This window comes from Ailuropoda melanoleuca, chromosome 2 (assembly GCF_002007445.2).
Source record: "Ailuropoda melanoleuca isolate Jingjing chromosome 2, ASM200744v2, whole genome shotgun sequence".
NCBI classification, from domain to species: domain Eukaryota; kingdom Metazoa; phylum Chordata; class Mammalia; order Carnivora; family Ursidae; genus Ailuropoda; species Ailuropoda melanoleuca.
This window is the reverse complement of record NC_048219.1, coordinates 55,841,118-55,866,214: the sequence shown is the minus strand read 5'-3', so window position 1 is coordinate 55,866,214 and position 25,097 is coordinate 55,841,118. Positions and strand designations below refer to the sequence as shown.

General features: G+C 42.3%; 1 protein-coding gene across 3 annotated transcripts in view; it reads left to right on the top strand.

Moving 5' to 3' along the window:
- Positions 1–25,097, top strand: part of MCOLN2 (mucolipin 2) — a 54,141-nt gene that overhangs the window by 15,827 nt on the left and 13,217 nt on the right. For all 3 annotated transcript variants that reach the window (XM_034653808.1, XM_034653807.1, XM_002919392.4), the window contains 10 exons: positions 1,643–1,802; positions 7,457–7,630; positions 9,858–10,011; positions 13,754–13,829; positions 13,934–14,030; positions 15,726–15,825; positions 21,343–21,455; positions 22,663–22,812; positions 24,227–24,328; positions 24,435–24,557. In XM_034653808.1, the coding sequence (XP_034509699.1) occupies positions 1,643–1,802; positions 7,457–7,630; positions 9,858–10,011; positions 13,754–13,829; positions 13,934–14,030; positions 15,726–15,825; positions 21,343–21,455; positions 22,663–22,812; positions 24,227–24,328; positions 24,435–24,557 (1,249 nt within the window). The remainder of the gene's footprint in view (positions 1–1,642; positions 1,803–7,456; positions 7,631–9,857; positions 10,012–13,753; positions 13,830–13,933; positions 14,031–15,725; positions 15,826–21,342; positions 21,456–22,662; positions 22,813–24,226; positions 24,329–24,434; positions 24,558–25,097) is intronic.

The window sequence follows — 25,097 nt, the reverse complement described above, 5'->3', positions numbered from 1 at the left end:
TCAGGCACAGCTGGGTCCAGGAACTCAAGTATTTTCATTAGGCTTAGTGTCTATCTTTTGTTTGTTCTGTGTTAGCTCCCTTGTCTGGCATGCTCTTGTATGATGGCAAGGTGACTTCTACAAACTCCAGACTCACAGCCTTTGCTTTAAGTCTATGATCTCCAAACTTTGTTGATTATGTATCCAATGATAAAGCTAAGCACATGTTCTCAATGTGTATATATTTACTTGTAAATTATATGCGATTATATACCGCTGTTATTCTATATGTTATATTAGTTATTAGAAGAGTTCAGGTTTCTTTTGTTTTTAAGATAAAGAATAAAATAGGAGCACCTGGCTGGCTCAGTCAGTAGATAGATCACGTGACCCTTGATCTTGGGGTAGTGAGTTCCAGCCCCCAGTTGGGCATAGAGTTTACTTAAAAAATTAAAGTATAAAATTAATTTCTAAAAAAGATAAAATAGAGGTAGTAATACTTTCTATACTGCCACTGGATTGTTTTGCACACCCCAATTTGGTGACAGCTTAGTGGACATCTTTCCCATCAGATATAATCACAGTCTTAGAACCACAACTCATTGGTTCTTTTTGGGCTAGCTTGAGTCACAGGCCCGTTCCTGAGTCCAGAGCCCTCAAAATAGTAAAAGCAAACTTTACTAATGTAAAGTGACATAAATGTCTGACTAGGCATAAATAAATACAATTTTAACTTTTTAAAGGTATTTAAATTTTTGAACCTTATTATCATCATTATATTTTCCAAAAAGGGGCATAATCATTCTGTACAACATTATAGAACAAAGATTCTCTATTTTCATAGCAATTTAATTCCATTAGTCCATACTCAATTTCTGTGATTTCATACCTGGTGTATCATGAAAGTATCCCATCTAGTTTTTGTTAATATTCCAGTGACAGGTGAATATTATATGTTAAGATGTAGGAATTGATGAGTCTTGCAAATAAAATCCTATTCTTAGAAATTTTGACAATGGCCATTTTGAACAGGATGCATAACTGTGTGGAAAGGCAAGTGATAGAGGGTCCTGAATAATTTTCGTTTTTCTGAAGAGAAGAGGAGGTCACTGGTTGAAGGGAGAATTTTGCTTGTAAGAATAGGTAAAGAACGTGAATAGAAAGTATTATTCAGAAACTTTCTTTTTTAAAAAAATATTTTATTGAGAGAGAGAGAGAATGAGCGGGGGGCAGGTGGGCGGAGGGGCGGAAGGGAGAGAGAGAATCTCAAGCAGACTCCATGCTGAGTGTGCAGCCCAACACAGGGCTTGATCTCATGACCCTGAGATCATGACCTGAGCTGAAACCAAGAGTCAGATACTTAGGGATTGAGCCGCCCAGGCACCCCTCAGAAACTTTTTTTTTTTTTTAAAGATTTTATTTATTTATTCAACAGAGATAGAGACAGCCAGCGAGAGAGGGAACACAAGCAGGGGGAGTGGGAGAGGAAGAAGCAGGCTCATAGCGGAGGAGCCTGATGTGGGGCTCGATCCCATAACTCCGGGATCATGCCCTGAGCCGAAGGCAGACGCTTAATCGCTGTGCCACCCAGGCGCCCCGTCCCTCAGAAACTTTCTGATGAACAAGATGTTCTGTTTATTTAAAAATTGGTCTTCTGTGGCAGAAATGCAATGGCTCATCTTGATTCTGAGGTGAAAGAACAATGTCTGAGGGAAGACCTGAAGTTTTACTTCATGAACCCTTGTGAAAAATACCGAGCCAGACACCAGATTCCGTGGAAGCTGGGGTTGCAGATTTTGAAGATCATCATGGTCACCACACAGGTAATTCGTATTTTCAGGTTTTTTTTTTTTCCTTATCCCAAGATGAAACTGTTTTCATGTGTTTCGCCCTCGACTTTTGTTCTGAAAAGTCCACACTCAAATTCATAAAACTGTAAAATTATGTTGACTCTGGATGGCAGATGGTAGGTTGAAGTTCAGTTTCGATAATGACCTTGCTTTAGTAAGGGATTCTGAGGTCATCTTCCCACAGGTTCTGTAAACAGAGATAAACTAGGTCTATAAAATAGTATATCGATATGTGGGGGGTGGGGTGGAGTTCCGCATCTGAATGAAGCACAGAGACTGGCGAACGCTGCTCAATTCCAAGTGAGTGTGTGCTTAAAATTTCTCATCTGCTTTCAAACACACTTTTGAAATTGCAGTTTTGACTGTTCTGACTTGAGACTAGACAGAATTCTGTTTGCCTTCCATCGGGAGCGTATTCGGTGAGTAAATACTTACCCTTGGGCCTGTCAGGGGCATACAAGGGCTACGTTGGGATTTTTGTTGAATTTCGTATTATTCAGACTTTATCCCCAGGATCACAGTAGCCATCAGAGTTCTCATATAGTTTTTGAAACTATGGTTTGGAACTCATTTCAGGGAGGCTCGGTAATTACACTTGAAATGCATGCCCTTTTGAAAATACTGCCAGTTTGGGGGATTTGGCTCCTTTGGCAAATAATCATCCTGTTATCAATGTAAAGATGTTCGTAAAGAGGTTAATTCTGGTACACAAAAATAAATACCTTCTAAAAATACCTTCGTATAGTTTTAGGAATGAGAGGAGCTTCCTGTCGTAAATGAAGTTGCATCTTTATTCTGTGATCCTAAAGGGGTCGTTTCATTGTATGACATGCTTTCCACTATACCAAGTTTTAGGGTAACCAGGCTGCTTTAAAAGGAACAACAAAGTTGAGAAGAACCTGACAAAGCTGAGATACAGGGACCCCGTTAAATGTGTACGCCTGGCTTTTTCCATTTAAAAATCTTTTCATTTTCATTCTTGGTTTTGAAGTTTTAATTTTGGCATCCTATAAAGTAGGTACATTATTAGTATTACTTGGAAGGAAGAGAAATCAGGTCCCCCTTTTCATTTGGTTAATTTTCATTGTTTCCCAGTTTCTTCTATGGCCAAAACAGCTTTCCGTTCAGCTTCTTCATCTATTAATGTTACTAAAACTCTACCTTATCTGGGCATAGAACATCCCGATTTTTGACTTACCTTTTTTGTCCTGATGTCTACTAAACCTCATGGATTCTTCCTTCAAAACTGTGTCTACTTTGGGGCACCTGGGTGGCCCAGTCTCTTAAGCGTCTGCCTTCAGCTCAGGTCGTGATCCCAGGGTCCTGGAATCGAGTTCCACATCAGGCCCCCTGCTCAGTGGGGAATCTGCTTCTCCCTCTGCCTTCAGCTCCCCCTTGCTTGTTCGTTCTCTCTCGCTCTCTCTCTCTCTCTGACAAATAAATAAATAAAAATCTTTTAAAAAACCCTGTGTCTACTTATGCTTTGCCATACACACTGTCTCCTCTCTCTAGCACAGACTCTTATCTCATTAATTTAAAATATATATGAAGCACCTCTTGTGCTGTGTGTCCTGCTGGGAATACTCCCTGTTGACCAGGTGGAACCTAACACATGGCGGAGCTTTCTGCGTGTTCACTCATTTCATCTTTACGGCAACCCTGTGAGGCAGGGTCAGTTATTGCTCCCTTCTTGTGGATGAGGAAATGGGGTCCAAGAGAATAAGTAATTTGCTTATGGCCGTTCAGTTGGTAAGTGGTAGCGTCAGATTCGAGGGTTTGTGTTCTTATTCTCAGATTGGTTTTATTCCAGACATGGGACCTGTCCTCAGTTTGCGGTCTAAGAATACAGCCAAGTTAACGAGGCTTCTTCCAGACTTTGTCTTCTGCCTGCCTTCCGTATCCACACCCACCCCAGTGCATTGAATGCTAATGTAAAACGAAATTTTTTTAGAATGCCTTCATTGGGTCATTCTCCTGCTCAGAACCTTGTGTGGTACCCATTTTCCCACAGAAGAAAATCTTGACTGTGTAGCTTGAAATTCAGATTTCCACAGTTTCCTTCGATTTGCCTTTCCACTGGTTTTCATCTGTTTCCTCCCCAACCTCAGCCAGCTGGATGCACCCAGGGATTCTCTTCCTGCCCTGTCTGTTCCATCAAGTCCAGAGTGATCCTTTTTCTCTGTCATCTTGCAGGTGCCCTTGGAAGTCCCCCACCAGTCTTGCCTGACCAGTCACCACGTGGTTTTCCTGGAGACACTAATACCTGCTGTTATTTATCTCACTGCTTTTGCTTTTAATAGACTATTTCTGGGAAACGATCATTTACCTTTTGTGTGGGTATACCGTCTCCCCTAACAAAGTTCGGAGAGATTCAACTCTTGTCCTGCTAGAGGACCATTCTAGTTAAATTTTGCTACGTGGGTGATATCTAATTGGAGCAGATTTCTTGAATACCTTTCCTTCCTTCAGATCCCATTTGTCCCTCCTTCTCTTTTTCTGTCTCTTAGCACTCCCTCTTCAAATCTAATGGGATGGGTGGCATTTTATCAAGGTTGATGAGGAGGAAACTTAAAAAAAAAAAAAAAAGACATTCCTACCCTGCACTCTGCAGTAATTTATAATCTTGAGAGAGGTGTCCACATTCCTTTGCCAGTTCTACTCATTCCTTCCCATAGTCTTTGTCCATTATTAGAGCAGTATCTTGTTTTTACCTGGTACAGAATATTTTCTCCTACACTGATTTCATAATCAGGTCTTACCTCCACAATCTTTGCCAGGCTGCACTTAGTGTGTAACTATTTTTCTGTCTTATATCATAGTCTTGGCAAATCTTAAGATCTAGTTAGTGGGGCAAGAGTGCATTTTTCCGTCAACGATTTGACCCCCATCATCTTACTCTTGCTCCACAGGGAACGTTTGATTCTGCCATAGCAGGAAGGGGACTTACGATCTCCTCCCGAGGGTTTCTCTTCTCTACTAACAGGTGCTTTGAAAATCCCACCCTGACCTGATGCTGGGCCATATAGGTGGATCTTAGCTTGCTCTAGGAATAATGGAACGGAGGAAATTTCTTGTTCCTGATGCCAGATGGGGGTGGTTCCAAGCAGAGATCACACCTTCATGTTCTCTCATTCCCAAAGTTGAGTTGATGAGCTTTGAGTTTCAATAAGGTGCTGGCTTAAAATATCAGCAAATAGTATGCCACTTTCTCCGTCAAGTTATACATTCCCCATTCAGATTTTTGTTTTTTTGGTGTTTTTTTTGTTTTGGTTTGTTTTGGTTTTTTTTTAGCTCAAATCTGAGTGTGGGAGGGATGGGTTGAATATCCTTGCTTCTAGAATTAAGTCGGCAGCATCTGTTTGAGAGGTAGTGTGGCCAGGTGGTCAAGAGAAAGGATATGTAAGCCTAACGGACCTCACTTTGACACTTGCTAGCTGTTCCAACCTGAATATGTTCCCTGACTTCAGTTGCACATGTATGAAATGGGATTATATTCATCAACGGGTTCAGTATTTGACTCCGGCACTGTGCTGGGCACTGTTCCAGTTCCTGAGTAGGGGGGAGAAATCCTGTCCTTGTGGAGCCCAGTGTCATATCCCCCTCATAGGGTGTTGGAGAATTAAAATTTTTAAAAAATTGTAAATTTTAGGCACGGTCCTTGGTACTCTTGCCCACGTCATATCCCAGCTCAGGACAGAATAAGCACTCAGCAGACTTTGAGTGAAGAACTTAATTCATGTGCATGTATACCAGTTGTTTTTTTTTTTTTTTTCATTTGTGTGTCAGTATTTAATAAAACCTTGAAACAATCATGTGTGTATTGGTACCCTGGTTTACTTTTGGCTTCCAAAAGGCAACATGACCTTTTCTGGCATCTCCTACAGCTACCACTGACAGATGTTATGTGCTTGGAAGAATCTTTAGCTTCCAGTTGCTTGATTTCTAGCACAGGTTGGATGCTGTGGGGTTTCTTATCTGATAAGCTGGGTTTTAACAATTGCTTAATCCTTTGACTTGGTATTTGAGGAATGTGACCTGGTGAGGCACAGATACTAAAGAGTGTCAGTTTAAGTGCGTCCTCAAACAGTAGTTGCAATTCTCAAAAGCTAGCACCTAAATTCTTTTCTATAAGAGTCCCAAAGACAGAGGGAAATTGTATAATACCATTGAGTGACTTTGGAGTTAGACCTGACTTTCACTCTAGTTACGTGATTTACGGCAATTTAATGGGGCTATATCTCAGTTTCCACATGCGTAAGTAGGGATTAACCATAGTGACGTCACCTTTGAGTTGTGTTAGTAACGGAGATCGCGCTTATAATGCAGTTCAGTAAGCACCTGGAGTATAATAGTTGCTGGAAAATGGTAGCCATTATTTTTAATTATTCAGCCTTTTCAAAATGTCAGACAAAACTTAAAAGCTAAAAAATATAAATCACTAAAAAGTAGTATATACATTTGCATATGCAGATTACCATGTGTTTCATCTGAAAGGTTCATTAGTTGATGTCTGATTCAGTGCTGTGCAGTCTCTCATATCCAACCATGGAGTGACAGCACATAGCAGAAATGCCACAGTCATGTAGTTGGACTTGCTGATTTCACACGTGAAGAAACAGAGTCCCAAACTGCTTTAGAGACTTAGTGGGATGAAGATTTAGGGCACAATTTTTGGACTTTTATTGTCTTATAAAGCAGATGAGGAGGTAAAGTGGGTAGATGGGGAAGAGTGTGTGGGACAGGGCTCATAAAGGTTTGACTTGTCTTCTGTCATTGCATATGCATGAGCGAGAGAGAGGGAGATTGTTGCTATGTGTATAATTTCCTGTTTTTGGGGGGTACACATTTAGTGCCTGCTAATTTCCCCCACTTATTGGGTTCCAAGATGGGCAGGAAGAATACATTCCCTCCTGGTAAAGAGAGCCCTTAGTGCCTAACCTTGGGCTAGGATACAGTGTAAGGGAAAATAAATAGGAATTTTATCACAAGAAGGGGGGAGCTTGCTGACAGTGAATGGGTTTGAATTCAGAGGGGTGAAGCAAGCCCTGTTATTCTTCCTGGTGCTTTGGTGTTATAGATCTTGGAGCAGGGACTCCTGGGTGTAGATCTTATATAAAAGTTCTTGCGGAGCTGGGATCACTGAATTCCTTTGACAACTCTTACATCTTAGCTGGAGTAAGTATTATATAGTCCACTTTTCTAAAACATTCTTAAAAGCTATGTAACATAGCTGTGATTTTTAAAAATAATTACAATTTCTAAATGTTAAATCAACAAAAAATGACTTATTACTTTATTGAGTACATCAATTTGTAAAACAATTAATTTGAAACCCACGTATACAAAACATGGATTCTGACTTCACTGATTTGGATTTCTCCTTTTTCTCCTTCATTTAAGACCAGTGAAGTTGATAGTCACTGGGAGTGGTAATGTCCTGTGATTTTACTGTTTTGACTTGCTGATGTAGTTTGATGAGGGTATTCTTTTTTGATGCTTGTATTTTGACATTAATGTGGTTAGTAAACACTTGCTGATGTTTGGGGGGGGGTGATGATAATAAGAATGCATTTGCCCGCCCTGGTAAATGGAAAATTCACATCTTCTTATTTGATTTTCTTTTCTAGCTTGTTCGTTTTGGTTTAAGTAACCAGATGGTGGTTGCTTTCAAAGAAGAGAACTCTGTTGCTTTTAAGCACTTGTTTTTAAAAGGATATCCTGGCATGGATGAAGATGACTATAGTTGCAGTATCTATACTCAGCAGGATGCCTATGAGAGCATCTTTTTTGCTATCAGTCAGGCAAGTGTTTTGTTGTGAATGACCTACATTTTAAGAACATGTTGATACTTTGTTGTTTTAGCAAAAAAAAAAAATATATATATATATATGCATGTATTAAACTATTCTAATTTAAATTTTGCACAGTGTGCCAAAAAATGTTCATTGTTATTTCTCTAGCTACATTTCCACGTGATAGATTTTGCCTATTTAAGTTTTTTTCTTAAAGATTTGTATTTTTTTTTAATTTATCCCTTTATACCCACTACTTTTGGGATATTACTTTACCCAAATTCAAATAGCCAAGAGTGGATTTATAAATAACCTCAGAAGTTTTGATGAATGAGATACCAAATGTAAGATTCCGGGGTCTCAATTTTGATGTCTTAGCCTGAATAAGCCTAGCTGAATCTTAAGAATATGGAGTAGGGGGGCGCCTGGGTGGCACAGCGGTTAAGCGTCTGCCTTCAGCTCAGGGCGTGATCCCGGCGTTATGGGATCGAGCCCCACATCAGGCTCTTCTGCTATGAGCCTGCTTCTTCCTCTCCCACTCCCCCTGCTTGTGTTCCCTCTCTCGCTGGCTGTCTCTATCTCTATCGAATAAATAAATAAAATCTTTAAAAAAAAAAAAAGAATATGGAGTAGGATATGCAGTTGTATCTAAGCAGTTATTGAGAAACCAGATTGATAGGCCTGAAGAAAGCACTTAGGGGAGAGAAATCGTTATTCTTATTTTTTCTTTTCTCATTCATTCAATAAATATTTGGGTGCCTATGATATACAAGGTACTGTGCTAGACACCGGGAATGCATCATGAATAAAATGGACAGAAGCCCCATTCTTATAGAACCTCACTGTAGAGAAGAGAACCAGACAAATGAGAAGAAGTGAAATATATAGCACTGAATGCTAGCTCCCTGAAAACACCACCAAGAAAACATGTTGATAAGCAAAACTGAGCTTATTGCTTACAGAGGTAAGGGAGATGCTCCCTTGATAATTCTCATTAGTACCTTGGGTGAAGAGGGCAAAGTCCAAATACAGATTTTGAAGTCTGATGTAGGGGGGGCCTTTCGGTGTGAGGGGAGCTCAATTAGAATTGGGTAAAGATATGATGTAATAGCTTTGGATTGGTGGACACAAGAAGGTGAGGGTTTGGGGGGACAGGGGCATGGTTTCAAAGAGTTTTGGATTTATTAGGCTAAATCTTCAAATTATCTGTCTAAGTGAGTAGTTCTGGAAGTTCCTGAAATGAACAATAGAGTTATTTGTAACTTACGTTACTGGGCAAAAGTTTTCTGGAATAGGAACTCCTGGGTGGCTCAGTTGGTTAAGTGTCCAACTCTTGATTTCTGCTCAGGTCATGATCTCATCTTAGGATCCTGAGATCCAGCCCCAGTTGGGATCCGTGATGGGCGTGGAGTCTGCTTAAGATTTCACCAGCCTCCCCACCCCCACCCTCTCTCTCTCTCTCTCTCTCAAAGAAAGAAAGAAAGAAAAGTTTTCTGGAATAATAAAGTCATATTCATGAAGGTGGGAGCTAGTGAAGCCCTCTTAACCCTCTTAGTGCAGATAGGCTAACGGTAAAGTCATGTTAATGAGAGCTACTGTAAGTTCATGTAAGCTAAGGCTGGTTGTGTCAAAGTGAGCTGTGGGGTGTGGATGGCTTGGGTCTTCAATGGGGTGTCAGAAGGTGAAAGCTGCTGTGACATAAAGCAGGGGGGGAGATTGGCAGTGCCTGCTGGAGCCTGTGTGCTGGGGATGGGTGTTTGCAACTTGCACTGGATGGTAAGGGAAGGTCTCACTAAGTGGTAATATTTGACTCAAGATCTGAAGGAGTAAATGTAGCAGACAGATAACACAGGGTTCCAGGCAGAGGGAACCGCAAAGGCCCAGGCAGGAGTGTGCCTGGCAAGCTCCAGGAACTGCCTGGAGGCCAGTGTGGTTTGGGAAGGTGGGGCTTGGAGCAGCGGACAGTAGTCGGCTGTGAGGTCAGAGCACCTCGGCTTTGGCGGTCTGGGAGGTGGGAATGTCTGTCAGCAGCATGTTTACTTTAGCTCTGAGCTCCGTAAGGCAGTGTTTCCTGCCCAACCAGGAGAAAATTACCTTGTGGTATTTTACACAGGGGAGTTCTATTGAAGGATCTGATATAAACAATTTAAAATAGCTAAAAGTGTATTCCATATGCTGTAACTTCTGATGAAACTCTTAAAAGCTAATATTATTTTTATTTAACTATTTTTAACAGTATCATCATCTAAAGAACATATCCCTGGGGACCCTCGGTTATGGAGAAAATGAAGACAATAGAATTGGCTTAAAAGTCTGTAAGCAGCATTACAAGCAAGGGACCATGTTTCCTTCTAATGAGACACTGAATATTGACAGTGACATTGAAATAGGTAACGCACTGATAATTTCATTATATGCCTTTATCATCTTCTGTGGTAAGAACAGACATCCTCTCATGTGCTGACAACCCAAATGGAACGAGGTTGCTTTTGTGACAGCTGACTTAGTTGAGGCTTGAATATACCAGGGAACTGAGATAGGACTCACTGCAATAGGACTGGGGAGCATTTGTGGAACTTCTTGGTACAACTCAAGATTGGTGGGGGAGGGGGGGGTTGAGGTACATGTACAGGTGTTTCCTGTTTGTTGAGGTTTTTCCCTCCGTGAGGAGGCAATTAGGCTTTTGAAAAAAAAAAAAGAGTCTAAATGAAATAATGTATGTTAAAATGCTTGGTGCTCTTGGCAATTATATGTTAACTACATTAATGCTCTTCAAAGACCAATTGTGGTTAGCAACTCATTTTCTCTTTGAGGAGGTTGCTTAGCAAAAAGTTAATATCTAATCAGGTAGAATTATTTTGTGCCACTCTGTTAGGAATTTAAAAACTCGTTATACGTAAGTGCAACGTGGTTGACCTAAGGCTCCCGGAGTTTTGTCATTCATTCAACAAATCTCTGGTGTAGAAGCTATCATGCCCAAAGCACTTCCTGTTTTATGTACTGGGGTCATGTACTACCAAGATTAATCAGTCATGACTCCTCAAGAAGCTAACAGTTCAGGAGTGGGGGGGGGCTAGGAGCAGTTTAAAGGTAGAATGGTTTTATTTAGAAGAGAGCATCACGGAGTTCATTCGACCATACTTCCTATAATCCCATCTTAAGACGCTTTGGTAAAAGAATCAAAGAACACACCTGTAAAACAGAGGTTCTGAGTCTGTTTCCGCAGGCTGCCGTTGAGCATCTCTTCATGAGTAAATGTGCCCCATGCTCTTGACTCTGGGAGAAGGAGCCCATAAACCAGCACCACCAGGGGCCCCAGGCTGCTTTCAGAGATCACCCAGCTGGCAGCAGCTTGGTTCTGTGGCCGACAGCCTTGAAATGCCCCTTGTCCTCTTAATTAGATGCATCTTACAACTATTTTCCAGTGATTCTTCTGTTGGTCTCCTCAATTGATTTTTCTTGGAAAATAGTTTAAAGAAATGTGGCCAAAGTCAGCGTCAGTGGCTGGGTAGAATAGGTAATGCCAGAGAGCAGGATTTATTAACTGACTCCTGGGCAGTGGTGTCCTTGTTCGTTTTCCTTCTACCAGAATATGGAATAGTTTTTACCAAATTGAGAGAAGTTGGTTATTAATTTGACTTTATTTTAAGAGAGACTGTTGTAGCAAGTTAATTGTATTTTTGACTTATGAAATAGAGTTCGTCAAAGGGAACCTTTTGGCATATCTATTCAAAAGACGTAAAGAATATTCTTAGAATACTTGATACTGGATCTTAGACTTTCTTTTCTCAGACATGTTGGAGGAAGCCTGCACATGATAGGAATGGGAATTAGTAAGGCATTATAGTTTATGTAGGTGAATTAGCAGAAGCTGTTCTAGATTACCTATTTATGAATTTTGCATCATCTTTATTACTAAGAGAGTTCTCTTATGGTGTGTTAAATGCAGAGGTCACCCTCCGTGCCCACTTCCTCGGTGGGTCTCTGTTTAGTTGCCCGACCGATTGTGTAGTTCAGGGTAAGGGTTTCCCGTGAATCATGCTGTGGGCTATCCTGCCTCTAGACCTATGTAGCTTTACAGTGTGGCCTCGCTGGGGGGACTGTTATAAATACTGTTTTAAAAAATGTTTTTATAACATTTAGATGGCTGTCATTCTCATACAGTAGTACTTGATTTTCTGTGACACAGATTTTGAATTCCTGTTCTCCTTTCCACATGTTCTCAGCATGAGACATTACGAGCATTTCATTTTCCCTGTTGTTTTAAGAACATGTGAACTCTACCTTCCTTTTATCTGTAAGAGCTTTGTTATTTCATTTGCTGGAGTATTCTGCCCTATAAATGAGATTCTTCGAGTGACGAGGCTGCTACTCTAATACCAGTTTGTTCTATTTGAGGTTTGGTGTTTTACTTAAGACTTCTGCCATCCTTAAAAAACACCAAAACTCGGTTCTTAGGTTTTATTGCCACGGGGTGTTTGGTGGCCTCATTAGCAATGACTGTAACATAAGGTCAGCCAGACTTCAGAGAGCCCTGAATGTGTATTTAGAGAAAGTGTAACTCTGTACTTACAGTAACAAAACTTGAATAACCAAATAGACTTTTTATAAGGCGGATTTTACATAAAATGTAAAATTAACAAATGCTGTTGTATTTCTCTGAATCTAAGATGCCGTCAATATTGTTTAAAACTCATCTGTTTTAGAGATATTTAAAAGTGAAAAAAAGAAATAGAGTGAGTGAAATACAGGAGAAAGAGACCCGGGACAGTACGTGGCACCTAGATTTTGAACATGTCCTTCTCTTTTCAGAATTTAGCCACTTGTTCAAGTCAATTTAAATGTTTTCTTTTACTTTGTCTTCAAATAAGAATGTGAGGGGTGGAAGGACCTTAAATATCATCAGTTTGGCTTTTACTTTACAGCTGAGGAAACTGGTGTTCAGTCAGGCGAGGTGGCTGAGCCAGGGTCATGTACTGTTTAGTGATGGGAGGTCATTGCTACTGCAGGCCCAGTGGGAGACGATGCTTAAAGAATGGGCCATCAAGTCTACCAAGATTCTTGAGCACCTCCTGGGCAGTAGGCACTGCCAGTAGCCCTGACTTTTCCATTTCAAAGGCAGCAGGATGGGACAGCAACAGCCTGGACAAGAGTCAGCCAGGCTGGCTTCCCCCCTGTTCTGTGTCAGGGCTTTGTGACCTTGAAAGGCATTCACCGATTCTAGACCTCCTTGCTTTCCTGCCAAGGTGTTGAGCTACACAGTGATGAGACTATTTCCATGTGAGGCTTTTAGAATTATTCTTTTATAGTTTACAGCTCATCATTTGTTTTTACTTGAATAAAACCTAAGTTTCTTTCTTTTCTCTTTATTTAATTTTTTTTTGTTTTGAAAGAGCATCAGACTTAACAGAAAAGTTGCAAAATAACACAAAGATTTCCTTGTGTACCCTTCATCTAGATTTCCCAAAGGCTAACGTTTTACCACATTTGTTTTATCGTTCTTCCAATGTATAAATATTTCTCTTGAATGTATGAGAATAAGATGCAGACCCGATGTCTCTTTACCTCTAAATACTTCAATGTGCATTTCCCCCAAATAAGAACATTCTCCTATATAACCACCATACAGTGCTCAAAAGCACAAAGGAACATGGATACAGTACTGTAATCTATAAACCCTATTCACATTTCACGCATTGTCCTGTTCTTTATAAAGAAAGAAAACTGCCTGCCCATACCACCCCCGCCACGCCNCCTTAGCCTTTTTTTTCCCCCAATGACCTTGACATTTTAAAAGAGTAGAATTTTCCTCATTTGGGTTTTTCTGTTTCTTTATGACTTGATTGAGGTTATACATTTTGGGCAGGAATAGCACACAAATGGTACATTATTTCAAGAGGTAAATGACGTCTCTTTTTCCCATTACTGGTGATGTTAGCTGTGATTATGTAATTAAGGTGATATCTCCAAGTTCTTGCCTGTCAAGTTACAGGTCTTGTTACAATGAATATGGATTTTGTGGGAAGATATTTGGAACTTTCAAGTGTCCTGCTGCTCAGCACACCTTGTCCCACTACTTTTAGCATTTGATTGTTGCCTGAAACAATTCTTCTTGTTGTTTCATTGCCCTAGATTGTGTGCACTTAGACCTCTCCAAGTCTGCTGAGGAGTGGAAGAACTTGTCATTCTTCAGACTGGAATTTTATCGGTCAGTAAGTTTTTAAGTCTCATTTCCCAGGAGACAGGGAGGGGGAAAGCAGAGTAGGATAGTAAGACTGTGACAATTTATACCTTGTAATATTTTTTATTCAGGCTCTTACAAGTTGAAATTTCCTTTCACCTCAAAGGCATTGACCTACAGACGATTCATTCCCGAGAGTTACCGGACTGTTACGTCTTTCAGAACACGGCAAGTGTCTTGTCACACTAACTCTGGTTTTTTATCATTTTTCTCTACTCCTGTTGCAGAAGCAAGTGTAAAACACGCCGGCCTATAGAGATGTGTTAGACGCCGTTGTATTTAAAGCAGCTTAATGACAATTTCTAGCATTGTTGATCCAGACACCATTACTTCAGAAAATGAAGCAAGCCCTTTACAACTTTTTAAAACCAGATTTCTGGGCTGGAAAGAGGAATTTTCAAAATTGGTTTTGACCTCTTACACCCCTAATACATTAGGAAAAAAAGTTGATGACAAGTGTTTTAAGTGTCTATGATGTTTTTTCCTATTTTCAAAGGAAGGTCTTTGCAACTGTTGTAACAAGTGTGTTCAAACCTCCAGGCAGAAACTGCTCCCCCTTGATCTGAGGGCCAGTCAGCAAAGGATTAGTTGTTGCTTCTGTTATTTTGGGAGGACGCATGTGCAGTAGAGGACAATGTTCACTTCTGAGGGGAGAGTAACCGGCTTTCTCGTTCCGTGGACTTCCACACTTTCCCTCTCGTCCTCCCTCCCTTCCCCATGTTATGGAGGGGCAAAACCAAATGCTGAGCTGACAGTCGTCTGTGACCGCCTTTTAGTACCTCAGAGGAGTACTTCATTCAACAGCAGTCAGTCAGCACGTCCTGAGTCCCTCCTACGCACCAACATGGCCATACTGTCCAGGTACAGTGGCCCTCAGGAAGCTGGCGGCCTAGTGGGAAAGCTCAACCGGAAAACAAGTACACAAAGAAATAAAAGTAATTATAAGTCTTGACACGTGGTGATTCGGAAGAATGTCTCTGGCACAGAATAGCATGATTAACCTCCCAGGGGTGACCTACATATTACAAAACACATTATGAAATCCCCCCAAATTCACAGGCAAAGAGCTTGCAGAGCGGCATGTGTCGGTGATCTGTAATTAAGTCCACAAGGGCCCGGGCAGCTCCACACGCAAGCCACACTCTGGAATCCAAGACTATCCCTCTGACCAAACCAGAGGCTGGAGAATTAAACCTCCAGGCCCCGTTTCAGTGCCTCTGAGCTGCAAGGACACCTCCGCGAACCCTGACACACTCAAGGCCTCCTTCTCCCCTAGGAAAGCCCCCAAAATACTTTTCTCAAGCCTTGAGATGCTCAGCCTAGTTCACCTATAAACAACATGACTGAATCCTGATGTGGAAGATTGAGGCCGTTTGGAAATCTTAAATTCAGCCTGCAGCCTGGGAGCAATCTTTGTCACTTCTGAAAGCATTATATGTAGCATTTGAAGCAAACAGAAAAATAATTTCCAGCCTCGTAGAGACCTAGAATTTCATACCCAAAGGACTAAGTGGAAGCAAATGCTTTTAAATTCCATTCAGTAAAATATGTGAGATCATGTGTTCTCTTGTCAAAGATTGGTGAATCTTGCTTTTGTTCTTGGGACTGGTGAGTTGTTAGGCTCTAAGATTTCTCAGAACCTGAATGTGATTCGGTAGAACTTCACGTAGTCACCCTTTGAATCATATTTTTTCATTAATCATAGAAACTTGTGAAAGAATCATGGGATGAGGCCATTTCCATCAGTATAATTATTTTTGAGTCAGCCTGCTGTTCGGGTGCCAGTGCTGTTTGAAGCCGAGTTGATCTAGTGTGCCGTACTTCTGGCTGGGCGGTAACCTTTCCATACCTTTGTGTGTCCAGATTACCTTCGACAATAAAGCGCACAGTGGCAAGATCAAGATCTATTTTGACAGTGACGCTAAAATTGAAGAATGTAAAGACTTGAACATATCTGGATCTAGTAAGTATGTGACCTGCTTGCCCGTTAGGGGTTATGGATGATTTTTAATGCCTTATTTTGGGATTTGGGATGCTAAAATGGTGATGGGAAGAAAGAGCTTCAGAAAACTGAGTTTTCAATTCTGCGCAGCACATCCTAGAGCTTTGCCTTTTCGCTCAGTTCCAGCAGGTGTTGATCCCACACTTCCTGGGAGAGGCAGTGTTCCCAGTCCTTGGGAGCACTGTTTCTGGAGCCACTGCCTGGGTTTGGGTCTTGGTTCTGTTCACTGTGCCTGTGATCTTGGACAAATTACTTAACCTCTTTATTTCTCAGTACCTTTCTCTATAAAATGAGGGTGACAATAGCACCTAGTTTTAGGATGTTGAGTATTAAATGAATTAGTGTGTCAAGGAAAACACTGAAAATGAGAGTTGGCATGTAGTAATTGCTAGGCATTACGGAAAAGGAGCGAAGATGCCTCAGTGAGAGGGACTGATGTGCCCATGAAGTCTAAGTGGTGGAGGTGGAAAGAGATGAGGATAAAGAAAGCAAAGGTTAACTCTGGGGCAGAGTGAGAAATAAAATGGTTTTTGGAGAAGGTATGCTTTGAGCTGAGCCTTTGACAATGGACAGAGATCAAGGCCTCGGAGGTCGGAGAGCAGCCTGTACAAACATTAGGTGGTTTACTCAGTTGTTACTCAGAAAACACCTCTTCATCCATAGTTTAAAACGGGCTATGCAGAACTTCTCACCGAGGGGGTCATGATGGTGTTAATAATGATTGTCAGTATTTTTTTAAATTAAATCCAATTAATTAAGATATATCATTAGTTTCAGAAGTCAGTTTTTCTAAAAAAGATTTATTTATGTATTTGAAAGAGAGGGAGAAAGCATGAGCGAGTGGAGGGAGGGGCAGAGGGAGAGGGAGAGAGTCTCAGGCGGACTCCCCACCAACCACAGAGGAGGGCTCAATCCCATGACCCTGAGATCATGACCTGAGCAGAAATCAAGAGCCGGACATCTACCTGACTGAGCCAAGCAGGCGCCCTGGGTTGTCAGTATCTTTAAAATTAAAAAAAAAAAAATTTTTTTTTTAAATCATAGAGTAAGAGAAAGACAGTGAGCACAAGCAAGGGGAGCGGCAGGCAGAGGGAGAAGCAGACTCCCCACTAAGCAAGGAGCCCACCCTCAGACTTGATCCCAGGACCTTGGGAACATGACCTGAGCCGAAGGCAGACACTTAATGGGATGAGCCACCCAGGTGTCCTTTGTCAGTATTTTTAATTTATAAGTTTTGTTGAAGTGAATTTGCCTTTGACCAGATTATCAGAACAAAATAAAATATAAAATACCTGTGGTTTTTAACTGTTTTAGATTTGTTTTAATCTACGTTTGTGTGTGGTCCATGGCTGTTGAGTTATATAATATATCCTAATAATTCTGAAGGTTTGGTTTCAGTATTTCCATTAACTGACTCAAGGCTCTCATCAGCATAGACAGTTTTAGGTTTTAGTTTCTTTCTGTTTGAAAGTGGTTCCTATTTCCCAGCAGACACACTGCCCCCACAGAAACACACAGATCACATGTGTATTTGCCAAGTCCAAGTATAGGTTCAGCTACCTAATGTGAGAAAAGCTAACCTTTGTTGCAGTTGAAATGTGGTTTGGAACAGTCATTCTGACCAAATGAGTTAGTGGGTCAAACGTGTTGCCAGAACCTGGTTTCCTTTCTCCCCACGGAGCTGCTAGGATGGTGGGGAGTTTTCTTTACCTGTTCTCAGAAGAGAAGAGCTCTGGCTCCCTTCTGTGGCCAGTGAGGAGAAACGCAAATCTCACAGACCACTGAGTAGAAACACTAACATTTATGTTTTTCCCAGAGCTGTGTCCTAAGAAACCAGATTCTGTTATTAGGAGAATATGAATTTTAAATGATGTGACGTGAAACCCTTAAAAAGCTGAAGTTTGGAAAGCAGCTTAGGAAGTGGACAGCTTAGGAAGCTCTGTGGTAGATTGATTGCTCTGGCTTTGGGGGAAGTGGGAAAAAGGCAAGGGTGACATCTGGTGGGATCTTTGTGCTATATCTAGAAAGTTCTGAGGCTCCTTCATGTCTATATACTTAACCTGAGGTTTTTCTCTTCCTCTTGTTACCTCTGTTATCTCAGGAAAAATGATGAGGGATTGTCCATTTTCACATACAAGCCTCACATTGCCTTTTATGACTTCTAATACCTTTCCCCAAGTGTGCCACTTATCTTCACTTTAACTGGATTTTATAAACATTGCAAATTGGGCATGAGGGGCTGAAGGAAGTAGGTATTGGTGGGCAAGATTCCCCACTGATGGGTGCTTTCCCAAGTGCCACAGGGAAAGGGGGTTTAGCAAGCAGGAGAAGCCCAGGGTTAGAGTCCCTCAGGTGGGCGGTGGCAGTACGTGCAGAACTTCTCAGGACGTTTGGGAAGAGGGGTGGTGTGTAGGACTTCCCTAACCAGGTTGATAGGGGCATCTCTCTGGATTAGTGTGTTATAACCAAAGTTTAAGAAATGTTCCTGTGAGGGTAGTATAGATTCAATGGAGTAAGAAAGTAGTTGCAATGTTCATAAAATACTTTTTGTAGCACACCAACTAGTCTCCTCAATAGATCAAATTAAAACAGAATATGAGAGTGACAAACCGAGAAACTGACTCTCTCTTTTTTTAAGATTTACTTGATTTGAGAGAGAGAAAGAGAGAGCAGGGGGAGGGGCAGAGCAAGAAGGAGAGAGAGAGACCTAAGCAGACTCCACGCTGAGCATGGAGCCCAACATGGGGCTGGATTTCACAACCCTGAGATCACAACCTAAGTTGAAACCAAGAATTGCACAAACCAGGAGTCGGACACTTAACTGACAGTGCCACCCAGGCACCCCAAAACCAGACTCTTAAGTATAGAGAACACACTGATGGTTACCAGAGGGGAGATCATGGGGGATGGGTGAAATAGGTGATGGGGATTAAGGAGCGCACTTGCTGTAACGAGCACAGAGTGAGGTGTGGAAGCGTTGAATCACTATACTGTACACCTGAAACTGATAGAACACTGTATGTTGACTAACTGGAATTAAGATAAAAAAATTAAAAAATAAAATAAAAAGGTGTCAGAAGCTTATATGATGATGACAACAGCAACAAAACCAGAATATGATACTGGTTTCTCTGTTAGGAGAGACGGTCTATCCTTCTAGATTATGGGCCTCTGTTTCTCCATTTTTAAAGGGACCCAATACAAGTAGTTATAGAGATTTTGTTCTGGTTGTATGTCAGAAAGGATGTTCTTCTAGATGTTATCCTTGCATTTCACAAGGTTTCATAAGATTTTCAGTCCCATCTTCACAACTGTACCTATTCCCTCTGTCCCATTCCATGGCTCCCACAGATACATACATACATACATAGTCAGTCAGTCAGTCAGTCTTGGGTTCTGGTTAAGTTGTTTTCTTACCTACCCATCAGATGATATCTCAAGATAACTTCAATTTCATAATTATAAAATGGCTATCAGTAAATGTAAGTGCTAGGTGCTAGGCACCGTTCTAACAAGCACTCAACGTAGATGATTTCACCTGATTTCCTGACAGCCCATGAAGCAGGCACAGTGGCCCTGTCTGGCATCTAAAGCTTTGCAAGAATCCTTGCAGTGAATTACAATTACTAGCTGGCTGTGCTCATACCCTCAGGATGAGCTGCTTTGCCCTCAGACCACTGGCCACAGTCGCTCATGCTCTTGCATCATTAAATCATGGACACTTGGTCTTTTTGTTAAAGGCCTTTTTTGCAGAGGTATCACTGTGGAGCGCTCCCCTTTATAATCCCCCCTGAATGCCCCGCTGGAGGTCACCTGTCCTCTGGCCCTTTCTCTTCTCCCATGGCCCTTCTCAGTCTACTTCCTGAGCTCAGCTCCTCCCATAATGCCCCACATTGCTGCCCCTCCCCCAGTCCTTCCTAGTCCGTGTTTCCCTCTGTGGTCTCTCTCAGTGGCTGTGTCCACACCCATGGCTCTAATCGCTACCAGGTCATCCTCTCTTGTCACGAATGTTCAGACTGAGCTCAGTTCACCCAGGACAGAAAACCAGGAGTCCTTCTTGGATGGTCCTTCTCTCTTATTGCTTAGGTCCCTCTGGAGACCAGGTTGACTTTTGGTCTTTCACAGCTCTGTGCTTTCTCTCCCTCTGCCTGTAACTGAGCTCAGACCTTCACGGGTTCTAACTTGGATTATTCAGTAGTCTTCTCATGTTCTGCTGGAGGCTCTGTGTTCATCTGTAAGCACACCAAAGCATCACGAAGGCACAGAGAGTGTAGTGTCAAACAAACACATACAGTCCCTGCTTCCTATGGTCATTTCGTGGGCAAGATAGACCTCAAGTGATATCCAGTAGGAAGCCCTGGAAATGCTGTTTTTTCCATGGGGCTGTTCCAGGTGCTCTCATATATGAGCTCGTTTAATCCTCACAACAGCCCTATGATGGAGGGTTGGGTTTTTTTCTACCCTTTTTTTTTTTCAATGAGGAATCTGAGGCAACTTCCCCAAGACTGCACAGCTCCTGAGTGCAGAGCTGAGATTCAGACCCAGCTCCTGAGGCTCCCAAGATTGTCTTTCCTGTTCTGCACTGTCTCTGTGCCCCTCGCAGCGCCTTCTTAGAAGATGTAGTCACAGGGCCGGTGGCCATCGAGCAGAGAGGGATAAACAGAGCTATGGGTGTGTATGCTTACAGAGAGTGCTATGAAGGAGCATTGGAGGGGCTGATACAGATGGAGGGATCAGCCCTTGCAAAGCCCCTGAGGCAAGAGAGCAAGCAAACCTGGTAGGAACAAGGATGGAGGAAGAACAGTGTGGCCTCAAGGTAGAGAAGGTGGGGAGAGAGGCGTGGCAGGTGGTGAAGCTGCTGGAGTGGGCAGGGGGCCAGGTGGCGGGAATGCTGCCATCAGGTCTCAGAGACCCTGGGGTTCTGGGTGCATCTTCCTCCAGCACATTCCCCCGTGCTGCTGTGTTTTCCATGACAAAAATGTCATTACTGCTGTTTCTACTTCCATTCCAAGAGGCTCTTGGCTCCATTGCAGAACCAGCTAATTGGCTTGGCCCTGTTCACTGGTCAAGTACACAGTAAGGTTGAGAAGCAGAAGTGGGGATTCTGAGGAGGGGTGTTTTAAGTTGTTCCCTCATTAATGGAGAACTTGGAGTTTGTGCTTTTACGAAAAAGAACTCGAGAGTATGTCAGTTTTGCCTCTTTTGAACAGAGCCCAAGTACACCCCCTTCTGTTGAGTTCTATTCGATAGAAAATATTTTGAGTACATTTAGCAGAGAGTTTATATGTTTTTAAATGTACAGCTCTTAACATCAGAGAATGTTTTACCTTATTTAAAGACTTCTGAATGAATGCAGTGTGATTTGTTTCTGATGCTTAAACATTTATCATTTGAACTTCTTTTCAGACTACCATTCTGTTTGGAAATTATTCCCAAGTAATGTGAATTTAATATCTGAACTCTATTTTTGTTTCTCAGTTCAGAAAAATACTCAGTATGTCCTGGTGTTTGATGCGTTTGTCATTGTGATTTGCTTGGCGTCTCTTATTCTGTGCACAAGATCCATTGTTCTAGCGCTCAGGTTACGCAAGGTAAGTGTGTGTTCAAATATTTCCCCTCCCTACTTGGCCTCTGTCCTGTTCGTCCAGACGGGGGAGCCTTGATGTTGGGTCATCCTGCCCTTTCTGGAGCTGACTAGATTAGATTCCTTTGAATGATTGCCCGCCTACAAGGCATTGGTCAACCTGAGGTGTCGAGCATGAGTAAAGGCTCCTGGCATGTGAGGTGGGATCAGATAATTGTCCTGCTTAAAACTGAGCTACAAGGCACAAGTGCACAGTGGTGAACTCTCAAGCTTTTGAATGTTTCCGGAATAAACGAGACCCTTGTAAATTTAGGAGTGGTCTTAAGAACAGGGTAATAGCATGTGTGGGTTTCATCTTTTGTCTTCAAATCAGAGTTCATTTCGATAGGGAGGCATGGTAAATGGGTTATAATGAAGCATAAAATACTTTATTCTATTTTTTAAAATAGTTTAAAAATTCTCTCCTGAGTTTCGTTTTACCTTTTTACCCTCAGAGTTCTTGTGAATATATACTTCAGCTTCCCACAAATCTTACTCTGGTTTGTGGCACGTGAGTAAATGCAGACTTAGGTCAGGGGAAATAGGAAGTCATCTGTGGTGGATACCAATTGTGGAACAAGAAAATAGTCTACATTCTAGTTTTCTTATTCTTGACCTTTGTTGACTGATTCTGTAAATATCCACTTCTCTTATCTGTCCCCCCCGAGCCTCTTGATATTCTGAATCCAAGGTCAGGGTCCTGGGTCTGCCAGAGTTAGGGACACCATCAGGAGTCACCACTGACTCCCACCATTGGGAGCCCACATTCTGGAGCCAGGCTGCCAAGACCCAAATCATCGCCTAGCCTCTCTGTGCCTCAGTTCCCTCTTCTGGAGATAGGCCTGATTCATAGGGTTGTCAGATCGAATGATTGATGAGAAGTAAAATATTGGCAATGTACTGAGTGTTAGCTGTTATGACTAGAGTCTCTGGGCATTAGAGCATAAGCCTTTGATGGGTGAGTTAACTCAGCAGGTACTGGAATGCTTACTTATAGCTGCAGTAGATTATGGGAGAACGTGGCAGCCATAATCCCCACCCTCGAGGTGGATCTATCCAGTTGGGAAAGCTAGCGCCATATCATTTTACAGGCAAGAGCATTGTTTTGCGCTTGTCTTCTCCTTCCAGAGGGCAGTGTGGTTTGTAAGAAATGCTTTTTAAAATGTTTGCCGCAGAGATTTCTAAATTTCTTCTTGGAGAAGTACAATCGACGTGTGTGTAACGCCGACCAGTGGGAGTTCATCAATGGATGGTATGTCCTGGTGATTATCAGCGACCTAATGACAATAATTGGATCCATATTAAAAATGGAAATTAAAGCAAAGGTGAGGGGCAACCCATTTTAATCTTCTGTTGTTTCTATTCTTCTGGGTGACCCCAGGCACTTTGAGATATAACAATCCTCGTGGAGACTATCTTGAGTCTCACGTTTTCTCTTTTCTCACACCCATGTCACTGAAGATTCCTCTGACTTCATTCCTCATCAAGGGAACATAGGAAAGCCATTGTTCTGTGGAAGACGATATTCCTATGAGTATCCCCCAGGAGACCCAGTAACATCTTCAGAATAGGAACTGAAGTTTGGGAAGATTGGATGTTTGGGTGGGCTTCATTTTTTTTTTTTTTTTTAAGTTGCAGAAGCAGCAGCTGACCCACGAACCAGTCCTGTCAAGAGCCAGTAGTGACCCTCCGGGACTGATGGGTGCTCTTGGAGGGGAGTGAGGACAGGAGTATTGAGTGACCTCCAAGCACCTGACACTCTCTTGCTGTTATTAGTTGATTTAATCTCATGACTACATCCTGCCTCCTCCTTCATCTGGCTGTTTCCCCTCTGTGCTGTCAGCCAGCAGGTCTCACCACCTTCACCTCCTGACCATCTACCGTGCTTCCTTCCTCCCCACTCTGACTACTCTGGCTCCCTTCAGGCCATCTTCCTCTCTGGCCTGGGTGCTACAACTGTCTCATTGGCTTTCCTGCCTTCCACCTTGTATGCCTCAGATCCATCCACACCACTGTCAGACTCATTTTTCTCAAAGTATCGAAATCCTCTCTGCCTCACAGGGCCCCCACTGGGATGAAGTGGCCTCCCTTCAGTGTGGCCTCTGGGGTCCTCATCCTCTTGCCCTAGCTCTCCCGAACCCATCAGTACTCCTCTCTAGGACATCCTGCCCACCCTGGGCCTTGGACCTTCGTTCAGCCTTTGTTGACCTGCAGTGCCCCCTCCCACCCTGTCCTCCAGGCCCAGCTCCGTTCTGGTCACACAGTGGAAAGCACTATGTGACAAGCCAGGTGTTGTGGTTCTCATTGCACTTAGCATATTAAGTTAGAACCCTGCTTGTGTGTTTGTCTCCTCAGTGAGACCTAGAAGTCCGCAAGAGCAGGAACGGGGTTAGCAAATCATGTTTGGACCTTTCTTTCAAAAGTAGCTGAGTGGTATTGTTTGATATTTACCAAACACCATTACTTTATATTCTTCACTGCCTAGGTCAGTACAAGGCAATTTCTCTTTCAGGATATTGTTTGAACGGAAACTCAGTTCAACCAATTCAAATACTAAGAGGAAATGAGAAACACATTTGGAATTGGGCTCTTTTCTTCTTCAGTTTACAGCTCGTGGTGTCACCTAGAGAGAGGCAGGCAGTCCATTCTTTCCCAAGTCCATTCTTTTCAATTTAAAGGGAGGTTAACAAGCTGAGTGGAGTGGAATGTTTTACTCACATCTATTTTTTCATTCCTTAGAATCTCACAAATTACGATCTGTGCAGCCTTTTGCTCGGAACGTCTACGCTCTTTGTCTGGGTTGGCGTCATCAGATACCTGGGCTACTTCCAAGCATATAATGTAAGGATGTGGCGTTGGGTGGGGCACGAGGACTGAGACTAGTTTCATCTTTGGGTCCTAGCAAGCCACTTTTTAATTTCCCTCATTCTGTTGATTTTTATTTCAGGTGCTCATCTTAACGATGCAAGCCTCACTGCCCAAAGTTCTTCGCTTCTGTGCTTGTGCTGGTATGATCTATCTGGGCTACACATTCTGTGGCTGGATTGTCTTAGGACCATATCATGACAAGGTGTGTAGCACTAATTCTTCCTTCTGCAAATTAGGCACCCGGGACCCTTCCAAGGGGGCCTCCCGCACTGTCCTGCTTCCTACTTTGCTCTAGCATGTACCCTCGAAGTCAGTAAGACGTAGCTTTGCATTGGTTTTCTTTACCTTTTCAGGATATTGACATGACTTCAGGATATTAAAACAAGAACTGTAGAACTGTAGCTAGAGGATACATTTCCTAGTTGTCTGGGACCGGCTTCTGGGGGTGCAGACTAACCCAGCTGATCACCGGATGATAACTGTTTGGACTGTTTGGACACGAGATTGCTATAATAAAAATGAAAATTGAATGAGGAAAATTGTTATAATATCCTTCTAACTTAAAGGATTAGGGTTTTCATCCACATTAATTGAGGAGAATGATGGTGGACAAAGACTGCCCAGGAGGACCATCTGAGGTCTATGATTTCAGTGGTAACACATGTTGTCTTTGCAGGTGGTTTTGATTACAGTGTCATCTTAGTGCCTTATTAAAGATCAGGATCTGAATTCTGGACTATCG